This window comes from Dunckerocampus dactyliophorus, chromosome 8 (genome assembly GCF_027744805.1).
Source record: "Dunckerocampus dactyliophorus isolate RoL2022-P2 chromosome 8, RoL_Ddac_1.1, whole genome shotgun sequence".
Classification (NCBI taxonomy): Eukaryota; Metazoa; Chordata; class Actinopteri; order Syngnathiformes; family Syngnathidae; genus Dunckerocampus; species Dunckerocampus dactyliophorus.
Window position 1 is genome coordinate 5231899 of NC_072826.1, and position 25834 is coordinate 5257732.

The following is a 25834-nucleotide window of genomic DNA, read 5'->3' on the forward strand; positions in this document are numbered from 1 at the left end:
CCCCGTGTATTTACAAACTCAAAGCATTTTCCAGTGATGTGCATTGGCCCCGCTCTTAAATCTCTCTTCCTTGGTCCCTCCCACTGCTGACCCTCTCTTCCATCCTACTAATCACTTCTCCACACGGCCTACCTGCAGATCGCCACCACCTCATTTTTCTCCCTCGCTTACTGCCTCGCTTGCTCTCTGGGTGTCTCATTAAAGGCGCTCTATCTAATGAGATTACGCCGTGGGGATTAATGGTGTGGCTAATTGATAGACACACAGCCAGAGAGGATTTAAATCCCTTTAAGTCCCCAGTGGGTTTTTTGGCACTTCTCCTGAGTAATTGAAATCACAGGAATGGACACAAATATAGTTCATGACCCCACATACTGGAGTACGACTGCTTCTTTTGAAATCCAATAATTGGATAATATCAGGGGGATTTATTGAGAAACAAAAATAGTATCCAACACAAAGGGTCAACAGTTATAAGCAGAATTGCACAGGAATCTTCGTTTTTCAGTGCATCATCGCACAAATACAACAATTCAATTTCTGAAGACAATTGATTGACATGATTTGAGTCCACATTTTTATTTTACCATGAAAGTCATCCAACTATGAGTATTCTATTTTAGAAAGAACACATAAAATGTGATATGGTTTATCTGTTGCTTTCACACCACCTGTCAAAGTGCTTTTTGGGTTGCGGTGCTCAAAAGAACTTTGCCTACACCTGTGAGTACTACAAAACACGCCTCTCTATGATGTATAGGTCGATCCCAACATTCAGCCTGCAGTAGCATCGGATAAATATCGGATTTACAGTATATCCACGTACGAAAGAGTGTCGCTGAATTGTACCGTTCACACTAACAGAACAAGATCAGATAAAGGTCACATATGAGAAAAAAATGTGGAACTGACCTGCAGTGTGAACGTAGCCAAGAGCAATACAGTTCATGAAATTGCATTCACCAATTCATTTAATACATTTTAAGCTTCACAACCAGCAATGTTGAGTATCAGTTGACATATGGATGAACTAACCACAAAGCGCAAGATGCTGTGTGAATGCTGTCTGCGGCAAATGCAGTGCATACAGGATGTATTCATTCCAGCGAGAGGTACATCCAAAACACAGTAGGAGTACAGTAATATCCTTCAAGCAATTCCCTCTCCACTGTGGTAAGTCAAGAAAGGGGAAGTGGTTTTGTTTTATTTTTATTTGCCTGTGCAGTAATCCCTCGAGCTTCAAATTTTGCCGCTTCAGTCTATCACGGTTTTTCAAAATATATTAATCAATAAGTCATCAATTTTTTTGTGGTTGAATACGGCCTATTGTTAGTAGAAAAATGTGCATATTTAAGCAAATTGTATGTATTTGTGAGCTAAATTAAGCACTTTCAAGCATGAAGAACGCATGAAGAATGCTGAATGCACTAAAATACAGATGTAAGGCATTCAGAAAATGCATTGAAAGACACGTTGTGATATGTAGTATTCAAGTGGTCACTAGGTGTCAGGAATGTTACATTATGAAACATTGATGTGGCAATCGCCACCGCAGGAAGAACTGTCCAGAAACCAGAACGACAAAAAGGAACTTTCCCAACATCCCAACATGTGTGAGTTTATGTCTTATTTTTTCTTATTATGTCTACTATATTGGGTAATACGAGCGTAAAGGTGACTATACGGGTGTTATTTCATGTCTAAAGGGCTCTAATAATGTTAAAAAACGTGTTTAGAAGATCATTCATTTATACATAACCAGGGCTGTCTTCGACTCAGGATATTCATAGTCGAATCTGATTCGTCAGATTTTACCCGTCATCGACTAATAGTCAAATGTTTTTTGTTTTTTTTTGAGAGCAGAGCTAATGGCGATCCTGACAAATAACAGATCTCATTTGCGACTTTTTCCAAAAGGCCAAAACCCTCAGATAAACAGATAAACATGGTAAGTGAGCAACTACCTTATTACCCTATCTATTTAGTGGCACAGAAAGTAAGACGAACAAAACCGCAAGACGGTTGCTGTCGGCACACATCAGAAAAGCGCCCATAAAATAGGAACAAAATGGCTCGAAAAACAACTTGCCAAAACTCTGTTAGTGGCCTAATTTCCTGCCTTAAAATTCACTGTTGGGATATAAAATGAAGTTGGTGCAACAGCCTTACACTTTAAATGATATGCCATGGTGGTTGTTGTGGCTTTATATGTAAGCAGCTGCGGACACAAGTTTCACTTCACTTCACTTCCTGGAGTCATCTTTATCCTTTTCAAAATACTTTCACACTATGGATGATTTTTTTTAGTAGCCATTATGAGCCAACAAGTCGATGTTGACAGTCGTCCTGGTGTTCAAAGCTAGCGCTCGCCTCAGCTCCTTTGGATTGTGCCGCTGAAGCAGGTCATTTTATTAATGCGTGGTAAGCATAGGTCTTCTGTTAAACACACCTGTCATTTTGAATTCTTTATTAACACAAAGTTTTTGCATCAAAGTAGGCTATTTATAACAAAATCAAAGACGTTCTTTGTAAAAACGCATGCTCAGCAGCAGCCGAGGCCGCTCTCCATGCAGCCAAGAGGGGTTCAGTTTTGATCACATGACCTTTTCATATGATTGGATGACAAGTTGATACTCGAATCAGACTAGTCGACTATTCTAAGACACCCCCGTACATAAGGAATCCTACTTTGTGGAAATTCACTCATGAAGGTTGGTTCTATAACCAAATAACCACCATAAACGAAGGACAGTGGTGCTGTATTTCTCTTGTGACATAACATTGCTTAGAAGAAATGGATGTCCAAAAGCAAATTTGGAGGTTGCGCCACACTTTTAATAACCACATCTGATGGCCCAGGGCACATAAAAGGGTGCATTATTTACCATAGAAATGATGCAGGACAGCAATATTCCAAAATGATTTAATACACAATTTAAAAACATGTCTTCTTTATTTTCTAATGCACACATCCAATATCTGAATGAATGATAGAACAATGACCTGCAGACATGGGTTGTGTATCTTTTTTTGTCCCAGGCTTGAGACCAGTGGGCGGAATATGTACTTCAGACAATAACTCGTGAAAGGGGGGGGGATTTGTGTTTGTGTATAAAAGGAGTACCTTTTTCTTTTTTAAGTGTGCAAAAAATGGAAAATATAAGAGACTAAAGACTCTGTAAGCAAGCATTTGAAATTGTATTATACTGTATAGTTAACAGAAAACAAAGTCACATAAGAAGAAATGAACCTTTGCCCGAAGTCTTCAAGAGCAAAGGAAAAACGTAATGTCAGCAATACATCCAAAATAGGTATGTTACAGTATTTTTATTTTCTCAGTGTCTTTATACAGAGTATATTCATACAGTTTCTGTTGACTACTTTCACATTCTCACCACATACTAACAAGTGCTTTGAAGAAAACAATTTGGAGGAAAAATAAAAATCATGCACCTTAATCGTGTTTGTTGGCCTGTAAAAAACGGGAATGTTAATGGTGTCAATAATGTTTCAGGAGGCCTTGATTCCGAGTCATTTCAGGTCCCCGCTTTCGTCAGATCATGCCTATATTTAAGCTTTACACTGTGGAGAAAGCAACACGAAACCAAACAGGGCAGGCAAGCATCTCAACATCAAGGCTCCTAAATTCATGAGTCTACAGAGGAAAGGCAGGCGTTCTCCACTAATTTACAAATCCCAAACAACTAGAAAAATGGCGTCACGCGATGTCCGCTAATAGCGGTATTTGCGTGGACAGGTGATATTCGTGTTGGCGGAGCTTAACAAGTTTGTGGAGAAGAAGTGTGTCCAACTCTTTATCGGATAATTTAGGGTCGTATCTCACATGAGAGTTATAAGTGTGCCCTGGTTGTGCCCCTCTCTCCTGGACCGCCGTGAAGGGAAAAGGAGATTGACAGGCAAGATTGGTTTGAGGGGCGAAGGGGAGGCAATGATAAGATAGGACCTTCCCTGTACTGCATGAATGGCAACCGATCCTGAGATAGCAGGAGTCTGATACAAAAAACACACCACAAAAGGCACTTTATAAAATGACAGTGCTTCTGTTCTAAGGAAATTCAAGTTGAGAGAGTAAGAGTCAGAGGGCATCTTCCCAGAAACATTCTCTTCAGTGTGAGACTAAAGCAACAGATTGTATTTTGTTTTTTCAACAATCATTAAAAGCATAAGTTCAATAAGTGTGCCTCTCACTACCGCCTTGATTTGTCCCCAGGCAGCATGGGGTCCAGCACGGTGAGAGAACAACATAAAAACATTACCCTACAAATTTGCCATTGAAGAGTATAAAGCCAGAACACAGTTGCAGTGGAATTGATGTTTCCAGACTTCCAGTGAGCAAATGCAGCCCATGCGAGGGTCCACTCCTGACATAAGGAGCCTGGGTCATGTTCCTGGCTCCGACCCATGCTTTTCCAGGGGCACCCATTCAAGACCCTCCTCTCCTGACCCTTGGCACTGCCCCAAAGACCCCACACCCTCCCCTGCCCCACCTCAGCTCTCAGTCATCGTCCCCTCCTCCATAGAGGTCAGCCAGCTTCTTGAAGCGAGGGCCCCAGTCGTTGAGGTAGTCATAGTCCTGGTCCCCCGAGCTGGTGGAGTTGAGTGAGCTGACTGAACCGGCGGTTGAACCGTTGCCCTCGTAGTCGAACACCAGCAGGGAATCATAAGGGGGAGCTGTGGGGTCGTTGTCCGCCGCCCGAAGACCCTGGAGACACGGTAAGAGATTCCCTGAGCCTGATAGACCTTGATTAGCCTGAAGTGAGTTATCACAGTGTACCAATACTTTTTTCTCATCATGTTAAGGTATTAATAGGGGTCACGGGAGATCTTGATTAAAGAGAAAAGATTAAAACGTGACGAGATTGCTCGTTTGGAGAAAAGCTGTGTTGCGAGAACAAGGCAGCTAGAAGCCAATCAGACTGTGAACGATGGCACTGCTGCTATGATTGATAACATGGACGTGTGCAAGGCACACTTTAAACCGCGCAGTCTAACTTACCTCAGTGTTCCTTGTGTCAGTGAGTGACGTGTACATTCGATCAACTTTATTTAAAGATTGTAAGATCAACCCAAGTAGACATTTGGACTTGTCTTCACCTTTAATCACTTAGCAGTTCTATTGACGCTCCTTGCAGTCGGCTGAGCGCCAACTGTCAAGTACCTGCAATCGCTGGTTCTGTTTCATAACACGCCTCACATGTAGAAGCGATCCGTGCTGACAATTTAGCAACGTGGTGGGTATATTTAGCCAGTAAGTGTGCGCTTTTAAGTGTTTCTTGCGTCACGTGTTTATTGGGTAATTAAGTACAAGCAATCGACAAAGGTGAAGTATCCACCGAGCCGGCGCACGGGTGTGAGCTTCACCTCCATAACGCCGTGCACTGCACGTCTGTTCTCCGTCGCCGCGCAGCACCTCACCTTCCTGGTGAGTGTGGCGCCGGGGTATCTGTGGAACTTGGCTCATTGCAGAAGTAAAATGAACAAAAATCCAGTAAAAGTGAAAAATAGAGCAAAAAGGCATAATGTAACTAGAAAAAGGTAGAATACTTAATAAAAACACAAAGATTTGTCTTTAAATATTTACTTAAATATTCATATCTGTAATTTTTTAAAATTATAATTTGATAATATATACATATTAAAGGACAGCTGGACAGCTCTGACGTAAATAGATAAGAGAAAAACAGTGAGCTGTATTATTATTATTATTATTATTATTATTATTATTATTATCATTTGATGTAAACCAAAACATACGCTAACCAAGTTTCCACTCTTGTTCTACATGAGGTGGAAGTGCAATATCATGAGGTTGGTGTGTTTTGAAGTTATCCCTGGTTTAAATTTTATGCCAGTCCTAAATGTCGTGAACAGTCGGGTACGAGAACTTCACGAGAGTTACACAACATCTTTGGAATTTCTCACTTCACAACTTTAGGAAGTCCATGTATGGCAACTTGTTGGTCGTCCAGCGATAACCCGTGAACGCTGCTAAGTGCTGATGGTCGCTTTTTCATGAAAATGGCAGCCAGAAAGTGTTTTTTCGGATGTACGAACTGTTTATATAAACTGGAGTAAGGCAGCAAAGGAAGGTTTTTTTGGTTTTATGCGGAGCTAAAGACCTACCTCAGGGTCACTGCTTATATTATCCAATTCTTCCTTACTGTTTGCTGATAACCATTGGCATATCACCGGTTGAGGGGGACATGTCTTGATGTAGCGCCGAACGGTGGGTGGGTGGGTGTAGCGACCTGGAGCCAATACTCAATCGACCGCAACAGACTATGCACATTACCCTGTACCCAACTTGAGATTTATTGAGTATTTTATTAAAATTAAACTTCCTATCGTGCCTCACTGGGATCCAATATCATTTTAAAAATCCCTGAAATAAGCAGGATAGGGCCCCTTTAACAACGTCTCCACTAATGCTCAGCTACCTGTGTATTGGTAGACATGAGAAAATCCAGAAAAGGTCTGGTGGGATACATCGTAGTCATCTGTGACCGCACATTTCTGGTTTATAAACAAAAAACAATATAAATAATGTCAAACTACTGTATCTATTGTCAGTCATACATCATGAATGAAGTCTCCTATATCTCCAGGGTGGGGCAGACTGGGTCTGACAGGATACTGTGACTCAGGGATGACAGGCCTCTCATCCACCCTGCGTACTCCTGTTGGTTTATTGATGATGTGGTCCAAAGACTCTGGTTGCTGGAGCTGGCTCAGGTCGTAGTCCTGGATCAAGATCAGAGAGGGAAGTGGGAAATACTGTAAATGCATGAAACCTTTTTTCCCAAATCTATCCCATGTGTCACCCATCATAGACATCACTATTTTGGGCAACCATGTTCAGTCAGTTACATTTTATTCATTGTCCTCCAGCAGACATGGCCAAATTTAGCTCCTGGTTGGGATTTAAACAATAAAAAAGGTTTGCATGCCAGACTAGGATGCACTCCTAACAAAGCGGCAAAAACCTTTAACTTTGATTTGATTCTAACATTTTAGAACACCAGAACGAGATAGAAGTGTCTCGCTTCTAAGAGCAAGCTGTAGAAAAGACAGCCCACTCTGTGCAATTAGAAATAATTTAACTTCAACATTTGTTCTATGGTATATAAACAGCTTGACACATCCACACACCCACACTGAACCGCAAAACACAAAGCCTGGTGAACTCATTGGCTGGTATTCATGTGCTAATTACTCTGAAGTGCCTGCAAATTAATATTCGTTGCCGGTTTCTGTAAGGCTAAATTCATGTCTAATTTGTCAATACAAATACCAACACTGTATGTCACAAACAGAGCACAGGTTGCACCTGCTAAACCTTCGCACAGGTGCCAAAGAGTCTGACGCCCGTGTGTCTTTATTAAGTCCAAAGCTGTGTGTAGGAGTTGGAAAGCAATTCAATTAAATGCAGATGAATGTGCATATCAGTGATTAAGGGTTTTAATGAGAAACAAAGAAATACAATATGTGGGCAAAAGTACTGGGACAGCTGGCCGTTACGCCTACTGGAACAGAAAATGAAGAAAATATTTAATGAGCCCACTTTGCGGCTACAGTTGCCATTTTCAGGGAAGACTTTCTGTATAATTTTGGAGAAGAACATCTCTGCGGCTAGAGGTCACTACCAGGGATCTTTGATGGGGTCAGAGCTCCCAAGTCCTTCCACATCTCATCCTACCATGCCCATGCGGATCTTATTAGTGCGCTGCGGCAGGGAATTGTACAACTGAATTTTCTGAAATGTCTCAGCAAGATGAAGAAATAATGATTAAGAGTTTTTGTACAATATGGATTAAAAAAAAGCATCATTCTCACAGAGCAGCGACCCTTGTTTTAGCGCAGAGAGCAAATTTATCTTGCTATGAGAAAAGCATTTTCTGCTCCACACAAAGCAAACCTGCAGTCCCGCTGACCTCAATTTGCCAAGTCTTGTTCAGTTATACACCACCAGGGAGTGATTCTCTGTGTTATCCCTCTTTTATTTGAGAAGGTAATGGAAGTTCTGTGTTCAGCATGTCAGAGATGCATGTGCCTGATAACAGCTTTTTATGATTTTGACTGGGGGTAAATACATTCACTGTATACCTGATCTTCCTCTCCTCCCCCTTCCTCGTCGTATTTGAGAATATTGTCCCTGACGTCATCTTCAGGGTCGATCAGCAGTGGCTTTGCCTGCTTTTCCTTCTCCCTGCGCTTCATCCACACCACAAACAGTAGCACCATGCCTGCAAAGAACAGGCAGCAAAACATCAGTGAAACAGGGGTACTCACTTAGAGGAATAGTTTGGAGCACTAAGCTGTACGATGACCGACAAACACGCAGCAACCTTTCCAAACACAGAAATAATGCAAAACTAAAAACACACAAACGCCGTAAAACACATGCAGCGGGAAACTCTGCATAATTACGATGCTGCAATCACACAGATACTGCAAGATCAGACTAAATGCAAAAGAAAAATGCTGCAAATGCCAAAAACACACAAACCCCTCAAAAGAAATGCATGAAAAGAAATGCTGCAAGTTCATGAAAGAAAATGTAAGCTAGCCAGGCTACCAAGGGTGCCAAACCTGAGGGATATCCTTTAAAGATGTAATATTTTGCAGTGTTACAGAGCAACCAATTTTTACGGCCAAGTTTAAGAAAATTGTAACTTTTCTTTCTGTCAACGTTCTTCTGGGCATCCCGCTCATGTCTTTAAAGATGGATATCCCTCAGGTCAGGCTCCCCGGGTAGCCTGGCTGACATCCTGGTAGCCTGTCTAACTTTAGTTTGGTTCCATGAACTCGGAGCATTTCCGTTCATGCATGTGTTTTAGCAGTTTATGTGTGTTTTGGGAATTTGCAGCATTTTTCGTTTGCATTTGTTTTTGATCCTGCAGTTGCAGCATTTTTAATTTGAGACTTTTTCCTGTGGCATTTATTTTATGGTGTTTGCGTAGGTTTTGTTATGGATCATTTCTGTGTTTGGAGTGTTTGGTTGTGCCGGCCACCGTAGAGGTGGCATGCATGACAAGCAAAGAAGAATAGCAGAATCTGGTCATGCCAGATTTGGTATATATTAGATCTCCGCTATTTTCAGGGATTGCCTTCTGAGACGTCCCGCGGATGGCGAAAAATGAGTAATTGAGCACAAATAATTGAGACACCCGTAAAAATGTCTATTTTTGGCACTCATCAAGCCTGGGCTACGTCTATGGCACAACTGTACTTCAGTGAAGGGCTGGCTATTTGCAATGAAGTAGCGTGACATGTACACCCGTTCTCACACAACACAAACCCACAGGGGGTCATCAAACCAAATGTGTCTCTCACTCACGCCGCAACCAAAAATAACTCAAGCAACTGATACGCAGCTGTCAGAATAAACGCTTACACACTAGTATACATGCAAAACAATGCTAGTTTATAGTAATTTATAATCCTCAAGGCATGCTGGGTAACTTCCTGCTAGGGAAATGTGCGCGGGCTTCCCAGAATGCCTTACGGGTTATAAATTGGTGTAAAATAGTATTGTTTTGCATGTATATTAGTGCGTAAGCGTCTATTTCGATACCCGCCTAGTCCGTGCGGTACAGTTACATTGTGTGCTCCACGTATTATTTTTGGTTGCACCTTGAGTGAGGTAGGTAGCTCCTGTTAGCCTCAGCTTTCTTTACAACTCAAGTTTTACCACACAATGGCTGCTTTTCCCACAAATGAAAACAAATGTTTTGATTAAAAATCCGTGAATGCTGAATTGCAAATATGCGGGTATCGACTGTAACTGCATCACACCCTCACAGGGCAATACAAATTTGACATCTATCACATAAAGGAGGAAAAAAAATACTCCAAAAGACCACTATATATTATTTACGACTGAATCGCTGCTCTGTATGAAATATGAAAATACATATAAGTAGTGGAACCTGGTTGTAATGTAATGCAGAGACATCGCTAGCTCATCTTGTAATTGATTCAGTCCAATTACCGTAATTCATACTTACTGAGTAGTACAATGATACAGATGAGTATGGCAATGATGGCCCCCGTGCCGAGGCCGGCCGCCGCCACAGCCCCCGTGGCGCTGCAGTCCCCGTTGTTGTCACAGGGACACACTTTGATTCTGATCATGGAGCGGTTGGACAGTTGAGGGTTCCCAGAATCAGACACAGTGATGGGAATCTCGTACACACCAGCCTCCAAGTAAGGAATCCTCAGCCTGAGCTGAGCGTGGTCACCTAACGAATCAAGATAGAGGAACATTAGTGTACGTGTAGGAGGAGAAAAAGTCCATGAAAGGAAAACCAAATTATGGGTGAGTAAGTAGCTGCAAAGCAGACGCGTAGATACTTAAAGATGGAACACGAATACACAACATAAAACATCCAGCATCTATCAGTCAGTCACAGAGACACGAGTCCCAGTGGGAGAAGAATTCAGGTATGTGATCAGATTTGTCCTCGAGGCAACTGTTGTGATACATCCATCTGGGTGGATTAGTTGACAGATGGGCTACTCGGGGGACAAGGAGATGAATGGATCTCATTTGTCACAAATGATAGATCATATGTCAACACTGGATAGAACTTGTATCTCTCACCGTGAGACATTTTGCTAGACTTTTACTTAGTTCAACATGCGGCAGTGCTGTTTATTTTATTCACCAATCACATTTATGGATTCATTTGGCAACGCATGCTTGTACTTGTATATAATTCACTAGCATCTCATAATTTGACTTGCCAATGAATGCACCATTAAATCACTTGCAATATGAATCGTAATGTAATTACCGCTGAGTCTGGTAATGGTCCAGTTATGGCGCACACTGGGAGGAAATGATGGCAGGTCAAACCCAAACGGCCCGACGTTGGGGTCGGAGTCGGCGTCCGAAGCGGTGATATTTATCCTAGAATTGGAGCGTGCCCGTTGACACACTTGGGCCTCCTGTGGTATAAGTACTGGTGGGTTGTCGTTCACATCATTCAGGTAGATCTGGAGCGTTCCTGTCCCGCTGGCTTGAGGCGAACCTGCAGGGAGGAGAGAGGGAAGAGGAGGCAAATTGATCAAAGGAGGCAGGAGGATAAACACTTGAGGAGGTGGTGAGATAGTAATGAAGAGACGGAGTGAGGCAGAGGAGGTGAGCTTAAAATGAATGCAGATGGTGCATGAAACAAGAGAGAAGAGTTCGAGGCAGTCTGGCAATGAGGAATTCTGTTATCTTTACACAGCACTGCAGGCAGACACAGACTTTGACAAGGAACACAAGCTCTAAGCAGCACAGCTGAAGGATTAGCTTGGGAGAGACGTTGTTGAAAGTTTTCTGCAATATTACCAAAAATACACTACGGCAGAACCTCAACGGTCGAATGCCCCGAGGTCGTACAATTTGGAATTTGCCAAAAGTTTTTAGTAATTACTCTATTGCGTGACCTTCAAGTATCTGGAGTGTGCCGCCACCCTATCAGTGCATAATGGAATGACCTGCTTGTGTTTTGTGTTGATGTTTGCACTTCCGAGGTCTGTGAAGGCGCCTCGTATGAGTGTGATTGGCGGAGGATGAGGAAGTTTTGCGTGGGTGGGTGTGGAGAGGACGCAGAGACTGTTTTGGAAGTGAGCACTGCTGCTGACGTGTTAAGGTCATTCAGTGTTGGTAACGGTGTCCTAATGCTTCAAATCGTAATTAATTACATTACCCCTTGGTAATCCCGTCATTTAACGCCATTTTTACTCCCGACATTGCTCCTGAGACCTCAGTTGAGCGAGGATGAAATGATGAACTCATGTGTTTTGTTTTTTCTTTGCCTCTTTTGTGATAAAGGTTAAGAATTCACATTCACAGCAGTAAAACACGGCACTTGTTGTCAAAAGGAGTGTTTTGTTGTTGCACATTTACAATGTACACAGTGGAATTTAGGATTATGCCAAAGTGGTAGTGTTGATGGTTTAGTTTTATTTGAACATGCATACAAATTACAGTGGAATACATCACATAGTACAATTCGCGGTTCCACATGTCCAAGGAAAAGGAAGAAGCAAAGCTGATTTAATCCTACCCCAAATTTTACCTCGGTTTGTGTACAATCTTGTTGTGTTATTAATACACTGTCCTAGCATGCTCTGAACCGGAAACCGGGCAGTCACCCGTCTATGATATCATAGTAGTATTGGTTCTTTAGTTCTTCTTTAGTCCTAGTCTTTGCTAACAAACACAATTATGTCACAAGACTTTGCATTATTTTGTATGGGAAAAATTCTGTTAGAATATGTTTCGGTTTGAGTCGGACCTTCTAGAACAGACAAAAATGTTAAGAACGTTAAGAACACACATTCATAGTGCGCCTCTGTCAGCTGTCGTCATTAAGTTCAAGGGTCTGTTTGCAACTGGCTCAAGTTGACATTTTTTTTCAAAAGTACACAAAAGCAGTCTTAGAGAAGTGACCACCAATTTGCAGTCGTTCTGGTGTTACGATGAAACTTGGCCAAACCGCTACCATTAGCTGACAACAAACTTAACTAATGGGTGTGTGTTTTGTGGGGCGTGGCCTATGTGTTCAGAGCAGGAAGAGGGTGTGATATCATACCTGCAGCACGTTCGAAAGTTGGCGCCCTTAACTTACTTTTACACGTGTGTGACAGTTAAGAGTGTTAAAATGGTACTTTAAAATGTCTGTACATTTAATAAAGTTGAATTTAATGTTTCATGTATTTACATTATTCGCTATTGTTTTGAAGAACAAAGCCTCCCAAATCTAACAGTGGTTGAGATACCGCCGTATATACAGTATTTCTACTCTCAAGACTATGCCTTTCAAGCAGCAAAACATGGAAGAGAAAAGCACATGTGCTGCTCTGCTGAACAAACAGACTACTGTGGAGCATGCTGTTGCCTTGATATTCAGTTTGCAACCCCCCCTGCTCACACGCTGTCAGGAAGCTGAACTAAATTACTGATGCGGCGCAAGCACAGACAGTTTTCACCCGCAGCCCATCAGTGCTACTTCGCCAATGTTTTCTCAGTGAGACAGTAACTTGATGCATCAACTATGTAAAGGTCTGTTGCCACAGGCCCCAAGGCCCATTGACCGTCTTGTCAGTTATGATTGGATGGGTGCCTTGTTGCTTCCTTTTGCGTCTTGCTTCAGTTGAACAACTAAAACCAATTTCAGTCCAAGTGGATAATGTTGCCTTGTTGACTCTCGGCAGGACAATCAATAGACAGTTGACACTTTGAGTATCGGCTGGCGTGCTTCAGGGTGCACGGAGCCTTAAACTCACTCACATTTCATACACACTGTGAAGTGATACAGAACACTTTTGGTCCATGCAATTAAATAAAATAATCAAGCATTGTTAGACTTATCCGGTGTACAGGATAAGTTTACTCCCGACTAAATGCAGAAGAGCTAAACAGCGGGGCTTATGATGTGTTTTTGCAATGAATAACATTTCTGTTCCTACTGGAGAATGTTAAAGCCACCACATACATACAATGTAGGGCGTTTTCATCACATTAAAATCATATGTTTTTGATGATTTACCTATATAACATTGAATTTATGATACTGCACAATACATAATGCATTTCCAGGTACAACAGAGTATGAAGTCATGCCCCCTTTGCGCTCCCTTCTGTCTATTCTTCATCGATTCCCGTTAAGTTCAGAGTGAGTGAGGGAGTTTTTTTTTTAATAGTCACCTTATGTTATGGACTTTATTTTAAATGATCTTGCATGCTTCCATTAAATACAAAATGAAAAATAAAAATGGGAAAGAGCGCAGATGCCTTCAAGTGGCTTCCATACCTCCTGCGGTAGTGTTGCAAAATGCTCTGAAAACCTCCGCCATAAAGCGGGAAAGCGTGTACAAGTTGACATATTTCACTTATTTTGACATTCGAGTAACATTTATGGGGGTTCACCGTTCACGTCGTCATCATGACATACACAGTCATCCTCACTTACCAGACTTACCATTGTCGAAGGCCAGAAATGTGGCCTCATATATGTTGTTTTTGACGTACATGGACTCTCTGTCAAGCAGGGCCATTGTAGTGATCTGACCATTGGTCCTGTTGATCTTCAGCCAGTTAGCTGGATCTGATAGCTTGGAGTACCTAAGCATACACATGTCCACACAGGCAGAGAGAGAGATGAGTAGAAATAATTCATTCAATAAAATAACATTAATATGCTGACACATCAAGATATTTGCATCAAAGCGGGCTGCATCGACTCTTAAGGTTTTTGTTTAGTAGTGCGGTCGTCCCTCGCCACTTTGCAGTTCGAATTTCGCGGCTTCACTTTATTTTCAAAATAAATGAATTAATAAATGAACGTTACTTTGTTGGTTTTATTATTATTAGTCAAAAATATGCATATTTAAGCAAATTTCATGTGCTCTTAGCCACAGTTGAACACTTTCAAGCATAAAAATGGCTAAATGAATGAAAATACAAATATAAGGCATTCATAAGACATATTCAAAGAAGTAGTACGCAGTATTCTACACTGGTCACTAGGTGTCAGTAATGTTCCATTGATAAAACAATAGGCACTGCAGGAAGTACACTGTCCAGAAAAAAAAAACAAGGAACTCTCTCAATGCAAACATGTGAGTCTATGTTATGTCTTATTTATGTCAACTATGTCTTACTTTCTGTTTATGTCTAAAATATTGTGTCATGCGAGTGTAAAGGTGACTATAGGGATATTATTTGATGTCCAATAATATTATAAAACTGTCATTATCTTTTGTCGTCGTCTGTGCTTGAAAACAAAAATATTCAATTTCTAAATAAAGAAACCTGCTTTGTGGAAATTCACTTATCACGGTTGTGTCTGGAATCACTTTACCGCAATAAACAAGAGATACGTATGAAAACTGAGATCATTTTCCCATAGGAACTAATATAAATCCAATTAATCTGTTCCAGACATTAAAAAATAGCAACAAAAAACGAGGGCTGTCCAAAATAGAGCGTTAATGGCGGTAACGTGAACATTTTTAGCGTAATTAAGGCATGCGCATCATGTCAAGCCACATCTCTCTGTTATGACGGCACAACAGTGTCCCCACAGAGTCTGATGCTCTTCTATAACTTTATTGTGACCCAAACAAATCCTCATTGTCACAAGACGACAGGAAGGTGCGTTCATGTACACTCCGAACATCACAAATACGTCCTTATGAGTGTATGTATGAACTAAATACATAGAAATACAAAGTAAAACAGTAAGTGGATATTCTTATCATTCTTATGTAACGTAACTGTTACTCCGGAAGTGCAACTTGCTGCATTTAAATATGCTCGGAAATCTAAGAAAATACATGTACGCTCAAAATATGTGGTGTCTTTGAACGCAACCCCACATGGCTCACAATAACACGGTTAAAGTGTGATTCAAATGTTCTGCAAATAGATTTCCAGACATGCGTGCTATCTATTAGCTTGATTTTCAGTTCATTTGGAGCTGTTAATACATACATTTCATGTCCTGTCCTTTATCTTTCTGTTTATGAAATACAGTGAAAATGGGCATTAATCATGATTAATTAATTTGAAAACTGTGATTAATTTGATTACAATTTTTAATCATGTGGCAGCCCTACAAAAAATACATTTTATGGTGAATAATTATAGTTTTGCCCTCAGAAAACGATGCAAAATAAATCTAAACAATGAATGGATGGAACCCATCGGTGATGCAGACTTCTCGTACATCCTGGCGAGATCAAATTCAAGAGTGTACTCTGGCAAACGCAACTTTCTCTGGCCCCGTGGCAGGTTATTTAGCAGTCACAGTCAATAAAAAATGCACAGATAGTGAGTCAACAACGTGTATGAAACGATACAGTACTAGGCCAATGGACTAGTTTGTCACGTGCAATGTTGTACGAAAACCGAGACAGTGTACAAAGATACAGCATTCTAAAACCGAGGTTTGACTGTACTAAAGGAACATGTTTAAAAACACCCATACTATAGAGAGATGAACATATGTTTGTCAAGCTTACCATAACAGCAACTAATTAACAAAAAGACAGATGAATACATAATGTAAAGCAGCCGAGCATCACTCTCGACTTCACTGCTCTTCATAGAGTACCTACGAGGAGTGACAGCTACTCTTATAGTCTCTGTCACTGATGTGACAATATGTCAGCAGGGGTGAAAGCAGCAACTCCAATTACAGGTTGCAAACCCAGTTAACAGCTCCAACATCACCAATGAGTGAGTGGAGATTCTTGCTTGGTTCAACTGAGAAATCGTAATCGTCGACACGTCTCATCAACAAGTAAAAGCATTTAAAGCATATGGTGGTCGGAAAACATACAGTACAGGCAACGGGGGAGGGACAGTGTAAATGAATACATTCTCTAACAGGGTGTCACTGGTCTGGGCACATAGTAAATGTGGCGTTATTGCATCAAGTTGTCATGACTCTTGTCATGTGAATCACAAATGTTGGAAATCTTGTTGGAAATATTATTTGGTAATATTCCAGTTGAACAAAATCTTGTTGAAAATTGTATTTGTTGACAATATGCATTTTTGCCCACGTGTCCTGACTTTTGGGACACCCTATATACACACAGTACAGTCATCCCTCGCCACTTTGCGGTTCAAATTTCACAGCGTCACTTTTTTCCAAACTATATTAATTAATAAATCATGTTTTAAGCAAATGTTACTCATTGTGTGCCTAAATTAAGCATTTTCAAGCACACAAATGGCTAAATGAACTAAAATACAAATATAAGGCATGCCGTAGACACATTCAAAGGCGCTGTGAATAATATGTAGCATTCTACACTGGTCACTCGTTGGTTTGGTGAGACACACACACCAAACTTGATCGCCGGAACAACAGGTTTTGATTGCAGATTTGAATGACCTCACCACAGGCACAATAATCCCTAATAAAAACACAGAATAGTGTTGTGGCTGTAACTCACGGCAAGTAAAACTCAACGCCATTTCCTGTCCAGCCGCCACTCAGCTTCCCTGAGGGGAACACATTTATAGCAACACTTACTTATTTACTCTTACTATGTCTACTGTATTGGGTAATACAAGTGTAAAATTGACTATAGGGTATTAGTTCATGTCTAAGGGGCTCGAAGAATGTTACAACCGCATCATAAACAAGTTAGCTCTACTACAAAAATATTCCATTTATTAGGGATTACTGTATTACCGTAATTTCCGGCGTATAAGCCGCTACTTATTTACTTATTTTGGCCATGTTCTAATCTCGTGACATCTCCTTTACTTCAGAACTACTACTAATCATTTAAATACTGTGCCGTTGGCGAGTCAGTGAGGAAACGGGAGCTCTTTCTTGAGCAGGAGCCAACCACGAGCTATAAGGGAACTCACGACGAGCTTGTCAACCCACCGGAAATCACAGGAGCTCCTTTTTGTGTTAACATTCTTGGCTTTCTAAAGCAGATTCATTGGATTTACATGATTTCTTATGGGATACGTTGATTTGGTTAGCGTGCATTTCGGTTAGAGTAGGACGCTAACCAAGGTTTTGCTGTATTGAGATACATTCTCAAGCAATGTCTTTCCCTGGACCTAAGGAAATGAGTGCGACCTCGCATATAGCTAATTCTGCTATAGTGCAGTGCCGTGCGCTGTTGCACGTAAACCTTATTAACGGTAACTGTAATATCAGATGGCACGTCCCTGCTCTTTTCATGTGTTTTTTCCACAAAAAAAGGAAACATCAAAAAACCAATTTGGCACCATCGCTGGTGTTTAAAGGACTACTTTTGAGCATCTCAGAGTCTTTTGTGTACACGTGTGCAGAGGTTCAAGCAAGGTCATCCACAAGCGCGAGTAGCAGCGGCGGTAGAGACAGCGCCGTCAAAGCGTGAGGTGAGCATCTGCTGGCAAGCTGCTTTGGTAGAGACAGTAGCGCTGAGCTCCCATCAATAACAGAACTGCACTGACGAAGAGGAAGGAGGCTGGGTCAGCGGGAGACAAAGAGAAGAGAGAGACTGCAGAAAAGGAGCTGCTTCTCTCACAGGAAAAAGACAGCCACGTACTTTTTGTGACATATATGAAGACATGGCCGCTGTGGTATATATGTACGAAGTAGCATTTCCACACGGTTTGTTGGCGGAAGAGGTCATCTCAGTGACATTAAGGAAAATCATTGCTCTCGGTAGCACTTGCTATATAGAGAGGATAGAGCCCACTGGACCTTGGAGGGCATGTGGGAGTGTCTGGTACACAGGGTCGATGCCTGGGTGGCACAAAGCCCACTGTGTGTCAGCCCCATTAGAAAGGATGGAGAACAGAATCAATTAGGAGGAAGAGGATGGGGATCCAAGGAAGCGAAACAGACAATGTCCCACTCACTTTAGGGTGACCTCCTCAGTCCTCACACCAGCCGTTGGAAGTAGCAACATCTTTAGGTTTGTTGAGAATGTCACAGAAGAAGGATGCACTAGAGCAGGGGGACCCGGGGGTCATTTTATAAGCCTGGGACTAATGTGTGTCAATGCACTTCATCTTTTTCCTTTTAAATGTATTTATTCTTTCATTTTGATGGAAAAATTGTACTGCGTGCAGTTTTTCTAAACTTTATTATTATCTGAGCAGATATTCCAAGCCATTTTTTTAAAATCAAAATAAATCTGCGTGTCTGCTTGTCACCTTGACGTTTTCACTTCACTTCTCAATTCAAAGAGAGTTATCCATCACTTTGTTAGTAAAAATATAATAATCAAATGCACGGGCAAGGTTATATTTATAGGAGGTTATATTTATATTCATATATATTAACAGTTACAAGTGGCCCTATGAAGGCAGCCATAACTACGATGTGGCCCTCAACGAAAACGAGTTTGACACCCATGCACCAGAGGGAAAAGTGCTCCCCAGAGACAAAACAAAAGTTCCGCTAATGCTTCAAATGAGCCAAATACTGTAAGTATTACATGTTATCATGAATGTAGCTGTTACTATATCAATTTATCCTGTTCTATATCCATTTATCCTATCCTATATCCTGTTTTATATCCATTCACAGCATGGATATAAAACCATAAAACCTTGTTGCAGCTTTTTTAATAACGGGCTTTGTAGGCCGAATAGGTGTGTCCCATTACGTGCATTAATGAGCTGCCTCTTTTTAGCTGTTTTTCAATCTTTAGAACGCACAGAAAAGAGAAAGACGTGTGTTCATGCCTCACACAAGGATTGTGGATGATGGGCAACATTCCAAATAGAGTGCAGTTTTCCTTTAAATGAGACCTGAATTGTCAATTTGAGATACAAATAATCACAGAGAAGGCAGGATAAGTAAAAACAAGACGGGTGGCTGTTGGAATTTTCCATCATATTCGCAACTTGAACTTTAAATGTATTGTACATGTAAGTCAGCTTGGTATTGGCCCAAATTTTTGTCTTATCTTTGGGATACCTTTCTGACACAATTGTGTCACTGCTGACTAATCCACCATGTAAAGCCCTAATACTCTATGATATTTGGCAGTCTTGCATTAAGGATTATTTTTGTTTTTCTCCCCTATGACAGACGTTTCAGGCGCGATTAGCGAATAGAATGAGGGATGCTGTTATGGAAAAATACAGTGGAGGAAACATGAACACAAGCTACCAGCACGCAATACACTGTCAAAGATTGCATCTCAATGAAAACCACGCCAGGCTACTGTAGGTTATCTCTCCCTAGTTGAACAGACTAATCGTTATTTTGATCCATGCCAATCTAGTACCTGAAAATGACATCATCGTTATTACTGAAGGGTCGTATACAGTTGACCAGAAGTTTACTTTCACTCATTATATTAATGTGTGCCGCAAATGATTATAGCAAGTATATCTTCAATGATCTTTAAATAAGAGTTGTGTGTTTGAATTCATTTGGGATGTTTTTTATATTCCACACATGGTAAAAATTATACACATAGGCGCCTATATATATATATATATGTATATATATATGTATATATATATGTGTATATATATATATATATATATGTATATATATATGTATATATATATATATATATTTGGTTAAATGTCCCACAGCAAGTGTCACCTCAACTAGATTTTTGTAGTCTTTTGTCATAAATCTGGCTGGATATTTGACCTGGCTTTTAAGCATAGTTGACAAATATTCTATAACAGGGGTCCCCAGCCACTGGGGCGCCGTCCAATGAAACTTTTATGTACATGCATATCAATTTTGGAAATATGAGCCTTTATTTTACTCAAAAAATAATATACACTTAGAAATGCCACAGTTTTTGCATGTTTGTTGAATATGTTATGTAATCATTCATGCTACCTGACAATCTGATGGACGAAGTGGTCCGGGTCCTGTGCAGAAAACACAGTGAGGGTGGTCCCTGCCGGAACACCTTCCTCGAAACGGATCATCTTGGGGTTAACAGGAAAGACAGGGGGCTCGTTCACATCCTGAACTGAGATGGTGACCCCAGCTGTGGACTGAAGTGATGACTGGATGCCACTGGCCAGGTGGGCTTGGTTGGAAACAACCACGGTCAGCATGAAGGCCCGGTTCATCTCGAAGTCCACGGGCTAGGGAGGGAGTCAAGGGTTTTAGGTGAGAGCAGCGACGTAATACAAAATGACAAGAGTGCTTGATTCAGCATTCACCCCCAAAGTCACAGATTTTTGTTAAAAAATAATAATTTTCTTTTTTTTTGTCCAAAAATAGGCCGTTTTTTCCACAGAAAACGTGTCACATTCACCCTAAATCGGTAATAATTTATAAATACGTGATAATACAGGTAAAATATACAGCCCCCATGTACCAGTGCACAATTTTTACGCGCTTATGTCTTAATGCTTCACTGATAATGTTTTTTTGTCAAATGTTGAGATGTCACACTTTTTTCGGCGGTCCTTGAACACCCCATAGTTGTGTGCTGCAAAGCAAAAGTGATTTATATATAGCTTTTTTCGACGCTGCCACAGCCTAATAAATCCATGTGTTCCTCGATCATCATACATTAGGGTGACCAAACATCCTGTTTTCCCAGGACATGTCTTGTTTTCACCTCCTGTCCTGGCTGCCCGGGTTGTTTTTTATTCTTTAGGAAATGATCTAAATGTCCTGGTTTTCATTTGTTTTTCATTGGGCCATTAAATTGACAAGCATTAGGGCACTCTGCTGCATGTGACGTCATCGGAGAAGCTGCTGAATCGGTGTTGCCAAAAAGCCACAAAAAGCCAAACGTATGCACGGAGTTAATCCTCAACACTTGACGAGTTGAAAATTGAGGACATCATGCACAACGGTGGTTCAAATTCCCAAGTTACAACTTTAGAGGGCACGTTTTTCCCAAAAATATCGGTTACATTCCATTTGGCCTCAGCTTCCTGTGTTGTTCTGTTTTCAGGATCGTTTCCGTGCTGGTTTTTGAACGTTTTGCACGTTCTTTCTTTGGAATTTGCGTCTTTGGTTATCAATAGTATTTTGTAATATAACAATTTTCCATCCATACGGAGGATGCATACTTTAAATGTATTGAAATTATAAGACATCTTTGAGTAAACTTCGAGTATCATTTGAGTATCTCATTGCCAGGCTGGGAATCCTGGTTTTTGGTAATCCACATATGTAAAAGCAGATATTATGGTTCTCAGCAGACATAATTGACCTTCTGCACATGAGACATCCCTTTGCAAATGTACAGTACCTTACAATATCCCATTGTTGTTAAATGTCCCTCACCTTTATTACAGTCAGCATGCCCTCATTAGTGACAGGATTGGTACGGATGGTGAAATGTCCGGAGGGGTCTCCACTGACGATGCGGTACACCGCGTTCCAGTTGGGACTGTGAGGCTGGTCTCTGTCCACCACTGTCAGGTTGGCCACCACTACGTTCACCTTGTTCTCCGGCACCTCCCCAGAAAACTACACAACAAGGGAAAGAGCAGGGAAACAAGACACAGCTATTATATCAAATTGTCATCTATTTTTCCTAACAAACCAATTGACCACATTTAATATAAAGTAGTAGTATTATCAAACATATTTACATTTTGTGAATTTCCCACATCAATACCCCAATATGGAATTTGATGACTGCTGTAATTAAGGCAAGCGTAGGAATATTGTTTCACTAATGATCTTCATTAAACTGCAATCTGAAACAAGCCCCTTCTGAATGAACTGTGGAGGAAACCCAGTGACAGCTGCAGAGCCGGAAGAAGAATTTACAGTGCAATCGGATACATGCTTCTCTCGACAGGGATTTATCTGGCTACAGAGGGATGGGTAATAAAAAGCACACACACACACACACACACACACATGCACACACACTTTAAAGACTCTCATTGTCAAACAATAATCCATGTTTCCTCTTGTGAAGAGTTAAACTTGTTTATGGAGTGTGTCTGCCAGCTGCTGTTCACTAATGGCTTCATCATCATGGGACTGAGTAGCATCCCAGCCACCCAAATCCTCTTCCCTTCTTTTCCCTGCTCTCCATCACCCACCGCCCTCCTCTTCTCCCATCCCCTTTAGTACGACCTGGCTGATAAGCGCAGAGAATAACATTAAAAATGCATTGCCCATCTCTGGCCATGAGCTCCTCCATTTCATTTTTACCCCAAGCTTTTAGCACAAACACAACTAAAAACCTTCCAAGCTTGTTTGGCAGTGCTGTCAGTCGGCCAACTGGAATGTGCTCTCTCGGAGGCATACACAATTATGCCGACTGTAAGTGAGGGTGCCATCCAAAATGGTAACTCTCTAAACAGAATTTTGTAGTGTGGGGGCAAACAAGATTCAAATGCGGTTAAGCGTCACAGAAAGCCCAGTCCCTTTTACGAGTGGAATATAAAATTTAAATGAAGCAGAGAAAACAGGCAAGACGTCACTTGGTATACCAGGAAATGTACATGTACAACATTAAGCTTTCTCGGCGCATGGTGCTTTACATACAAAATAAAAAGGTAATTCCTTTTTATTGTCAACCCATCTTGAAAATTGCAATGGAATGATAGTGATGATAGTGATGATAGTGATGTCTCTTCTGTTTTTGTTGCTTAATTTATTGGTATATATGTTTATGTGTTTATGTTTCTTATGTTCTTATTCTTTCTTGTGTTTTCTTTCTTTTCGTGGGAGAATGAACAGAATAAGATTTTCATTGCATGGTATAACTGCTGTTTTTACCATGCACATGACAATAAAACTCTCTTGAATCTTGAAAAATATATGTTACTGCCAGCATAATTTTTATGTGGTGAAATCGTATGCTTTTAGCATCAGTGAAAGGTTAACGGTGGCAGCCAAAGCACAGTGCAGCAGTAGGAAAAGATCAGTTATACAGTTAAGACTGGGTTCATAACATATATGCTACAAGGCCTTCTAGTATCGGCCATAAGTCGGCGATAATAGCTATAATTATTTTTTCTATGCGCCGCCTGAAACATTTAATATAAATTAGAAACTGCCATTTTCAGATATTGACTGTAATTGCTGAGTCATGCCGTCCCTGAGTTGAAATGCCACAGGAATAAATTAACCGAGGACGATGAAGCAGATTGGTGATCACACCACCTACTGAGATATCATGCAAATGTGCAGCTGCGAAATGATAATGATGATCAACCATGCGACCAGCAAATGGCGATGATAAAATGAAAAAAAATGATAACAAGAAGACAAAAAGAATGACCAATACTTAAAAAAACTAACAAAACCTAAAACAAATAGTATAATAGTAAAAACTATACAACTATATTTATATATAACTATAAATAACTGAAACGTACTCTAACCAAATACATTTTTCCCATTAGATATAATGTAAATCCAATTAATCCGTTCCAGAATGCCAAACATGTTACACAAAACACATTTTTTTAATAGTTTTACAATGAGAGTTTTACATGCAGAAAACACTTCAAAATGCACGTAAATATATATAAATGATGGATGGAAAATATTTATATTCATATTTTAGGTTATTTTTATCTTGATTGAAGACGTGATTGTTGACAAAGATGGCGATGTGGCAACGAGATCCACTCGGACACCACCTTGGTGTTCTGCCATGAGTTATTTCTTGAATTCAATCACCTTCTTTATCGAAATGCTGGCACTTGCAATGTGTGGGTTATTTTGCAGCCATGATCAAAAGAAAAGCAGAGACTGGTGGCGTAACTGTGTTAGTTAGCAAAGGACTACAGAGTCAACCGCTGATGAGATCCAGTTCCTGTTTTCATGTCTTAGCAAGCTAATAGGCGGGTATGCTGGAGCCTGTCTGACTTCAGGCGAGGAGTCAGAGAGACTGGACTGGTTGCCAGTTAATGGCAGGACACATATAGACAAACAACCATTCACTCTCACATTCATACCTATGGACAATTTGGAGTCGCCAATGTTTTTGGAATGTGGGAGAACACCCACACACACGGGGAGAACATGCAAACTTCACACAGCCAATGGAGATTCGAACCAAGATCTTCCCGATCTCCTGACTGTGTGGCCAACATGCTAACCACTAGGCCACCTTGCGGCCCGCTAACAAGAACGTTTTGTGATAAAAATATGTTAAGAACAGAATTGGACTCACACAGTGTATTAATAACACAACAAGACGTGCGCCGTGTTGTACGCTACCCAGAAAATGTATGCAAAACAAGGAAAAAGGTTGGCGTAAATGTTCGAAGTCAACGGAAAAGCGGTGTACGCTAACCGAGGTTCCACTATATAAAAATGACAAACACTAAACAACAGAAAACAACTAATGAAAGAAAGGAGGAGTCACAAAACACGAATTCTGATATTAGCAGATATCGGTCCAATTCAGATGAGTGTTATGGCTTCACAGTGGTGTGATAAATAAGGTAGGTGGCGGAAAAGGAACCAGTGTGCATCCTCACACACCGAGACAAGCTTGCTACAGTCTCTGCTGCTTTTAAACACATATCAAAGTGGAGCACAGAGGGACGTGTGGAACAAAAATCAAAAGTCCTTGTCCTCTTTCAGGTATTTAGATGCTCCAGCATCTCAATCAGTCGCTGTCTTCTTTTGAACGTCTGATCAGATGACGTATTATTCATGGGCATGACTGGCAACAGCGCACTAACATTGCCAGCCAACTCAAAACTATGTAAAACTAAAACAGACATTTAATTCAACATTTGAAGCGATCACATGTATGAAGAGATGATTCACGTTCTGTTGCCTGAGTGGGAAGATTCAAGATTCAAGATTCAAGAGTTATATTTTCATATGCACAGTAAAATAATAAAAAGAGATATTTAAGAAGTGACAGAAGTTCTGATGAAAACAGTTTATAATGACATGAACCTATTTGGTAACAACGTGGATGTTCAAAGTAGACAATGCACTGTGCTGTAGAAACCGTGTGAGTTATTTTTTAAACTCCTATACAGTGCAGTTCTACACCACTGCAATATAATGCAAACAGCTGGAAGAGTTGCTGCATTGGAATGCCAGGTTTATGGAATGAGATGTCCAGTCAGTGTTGTTCATGTCACATCATTGTCAACGACAAAACTCGTGTGTCTGTTAGCGTGACGACTATACAAGTAGTCTGTAGCCAGATGGAGACGAAGCAGTTGTGAGAGGAGTGGCAGGCTAGTTTGGTGAGCTCTAGTCCTGACAACTGGGGAGCTCTTATCAGAGCACGCGGCCGGAACTGTCTTGGCATGCGGTAATGACAGTAACGCCGAGGGGACAGGGATCACACTGTGTGACGCTGATGCACTGTTTGCTCTTCCTGCAAGCTTTGCTGCAGAAAGCATCTGTTTCTCTTT

The 25834-nt window shown here is 40.9% G+C and overlaps 1 protein-coding gene across 2 annotated transcripts in view; it reads right to left on the reverse strand.

Moving 5' to 3' along the window:
* Positions 1-2760: 2760 nt before the first annotated feature.
* cdh4 (cadherin 4, type 1, R-cadherin (retinal)) overlaps positions 2761-25834 on the reverse strand; it is a 237285-nt gene continuing 214211 nt past the window's right edge. The window contains exons 9-16 of one of the 2 annotated variants that reach the window (XM_054784962.1): positions 21765-21950; positions 20352-20605; positions 13989-14140; positions 10818-11054; positions 10029-10262; positions 8125-8264; positions 6598-6762; positions 2761-4723 (exon numbers count right to left, since the gene is read on the reverse strand). In XM_054784962.1, the coding sequence (XP_054640937.1) occupies positions 4517-4723; positions 6598-6762; positions 8125-8264; positions 10029-10262; positions 10818-11054; positions 13989-14140; positions 20352-20605; positions 21765-21950 (1575 nt within the window). In that variant the 3' untranslated portion in view covers positions 2761-4516. The remainder of the gene's footprint in view (positions 4724-6597; positions 6763-8124; positions 8265-10028; positions 10263-10817; positions 11055-13988; positions 14141-20351; positions 20606-21764; positions 21951-25834) is intronic. The other variant, XM_054784963.1, reaches the window with a different exon arrangement.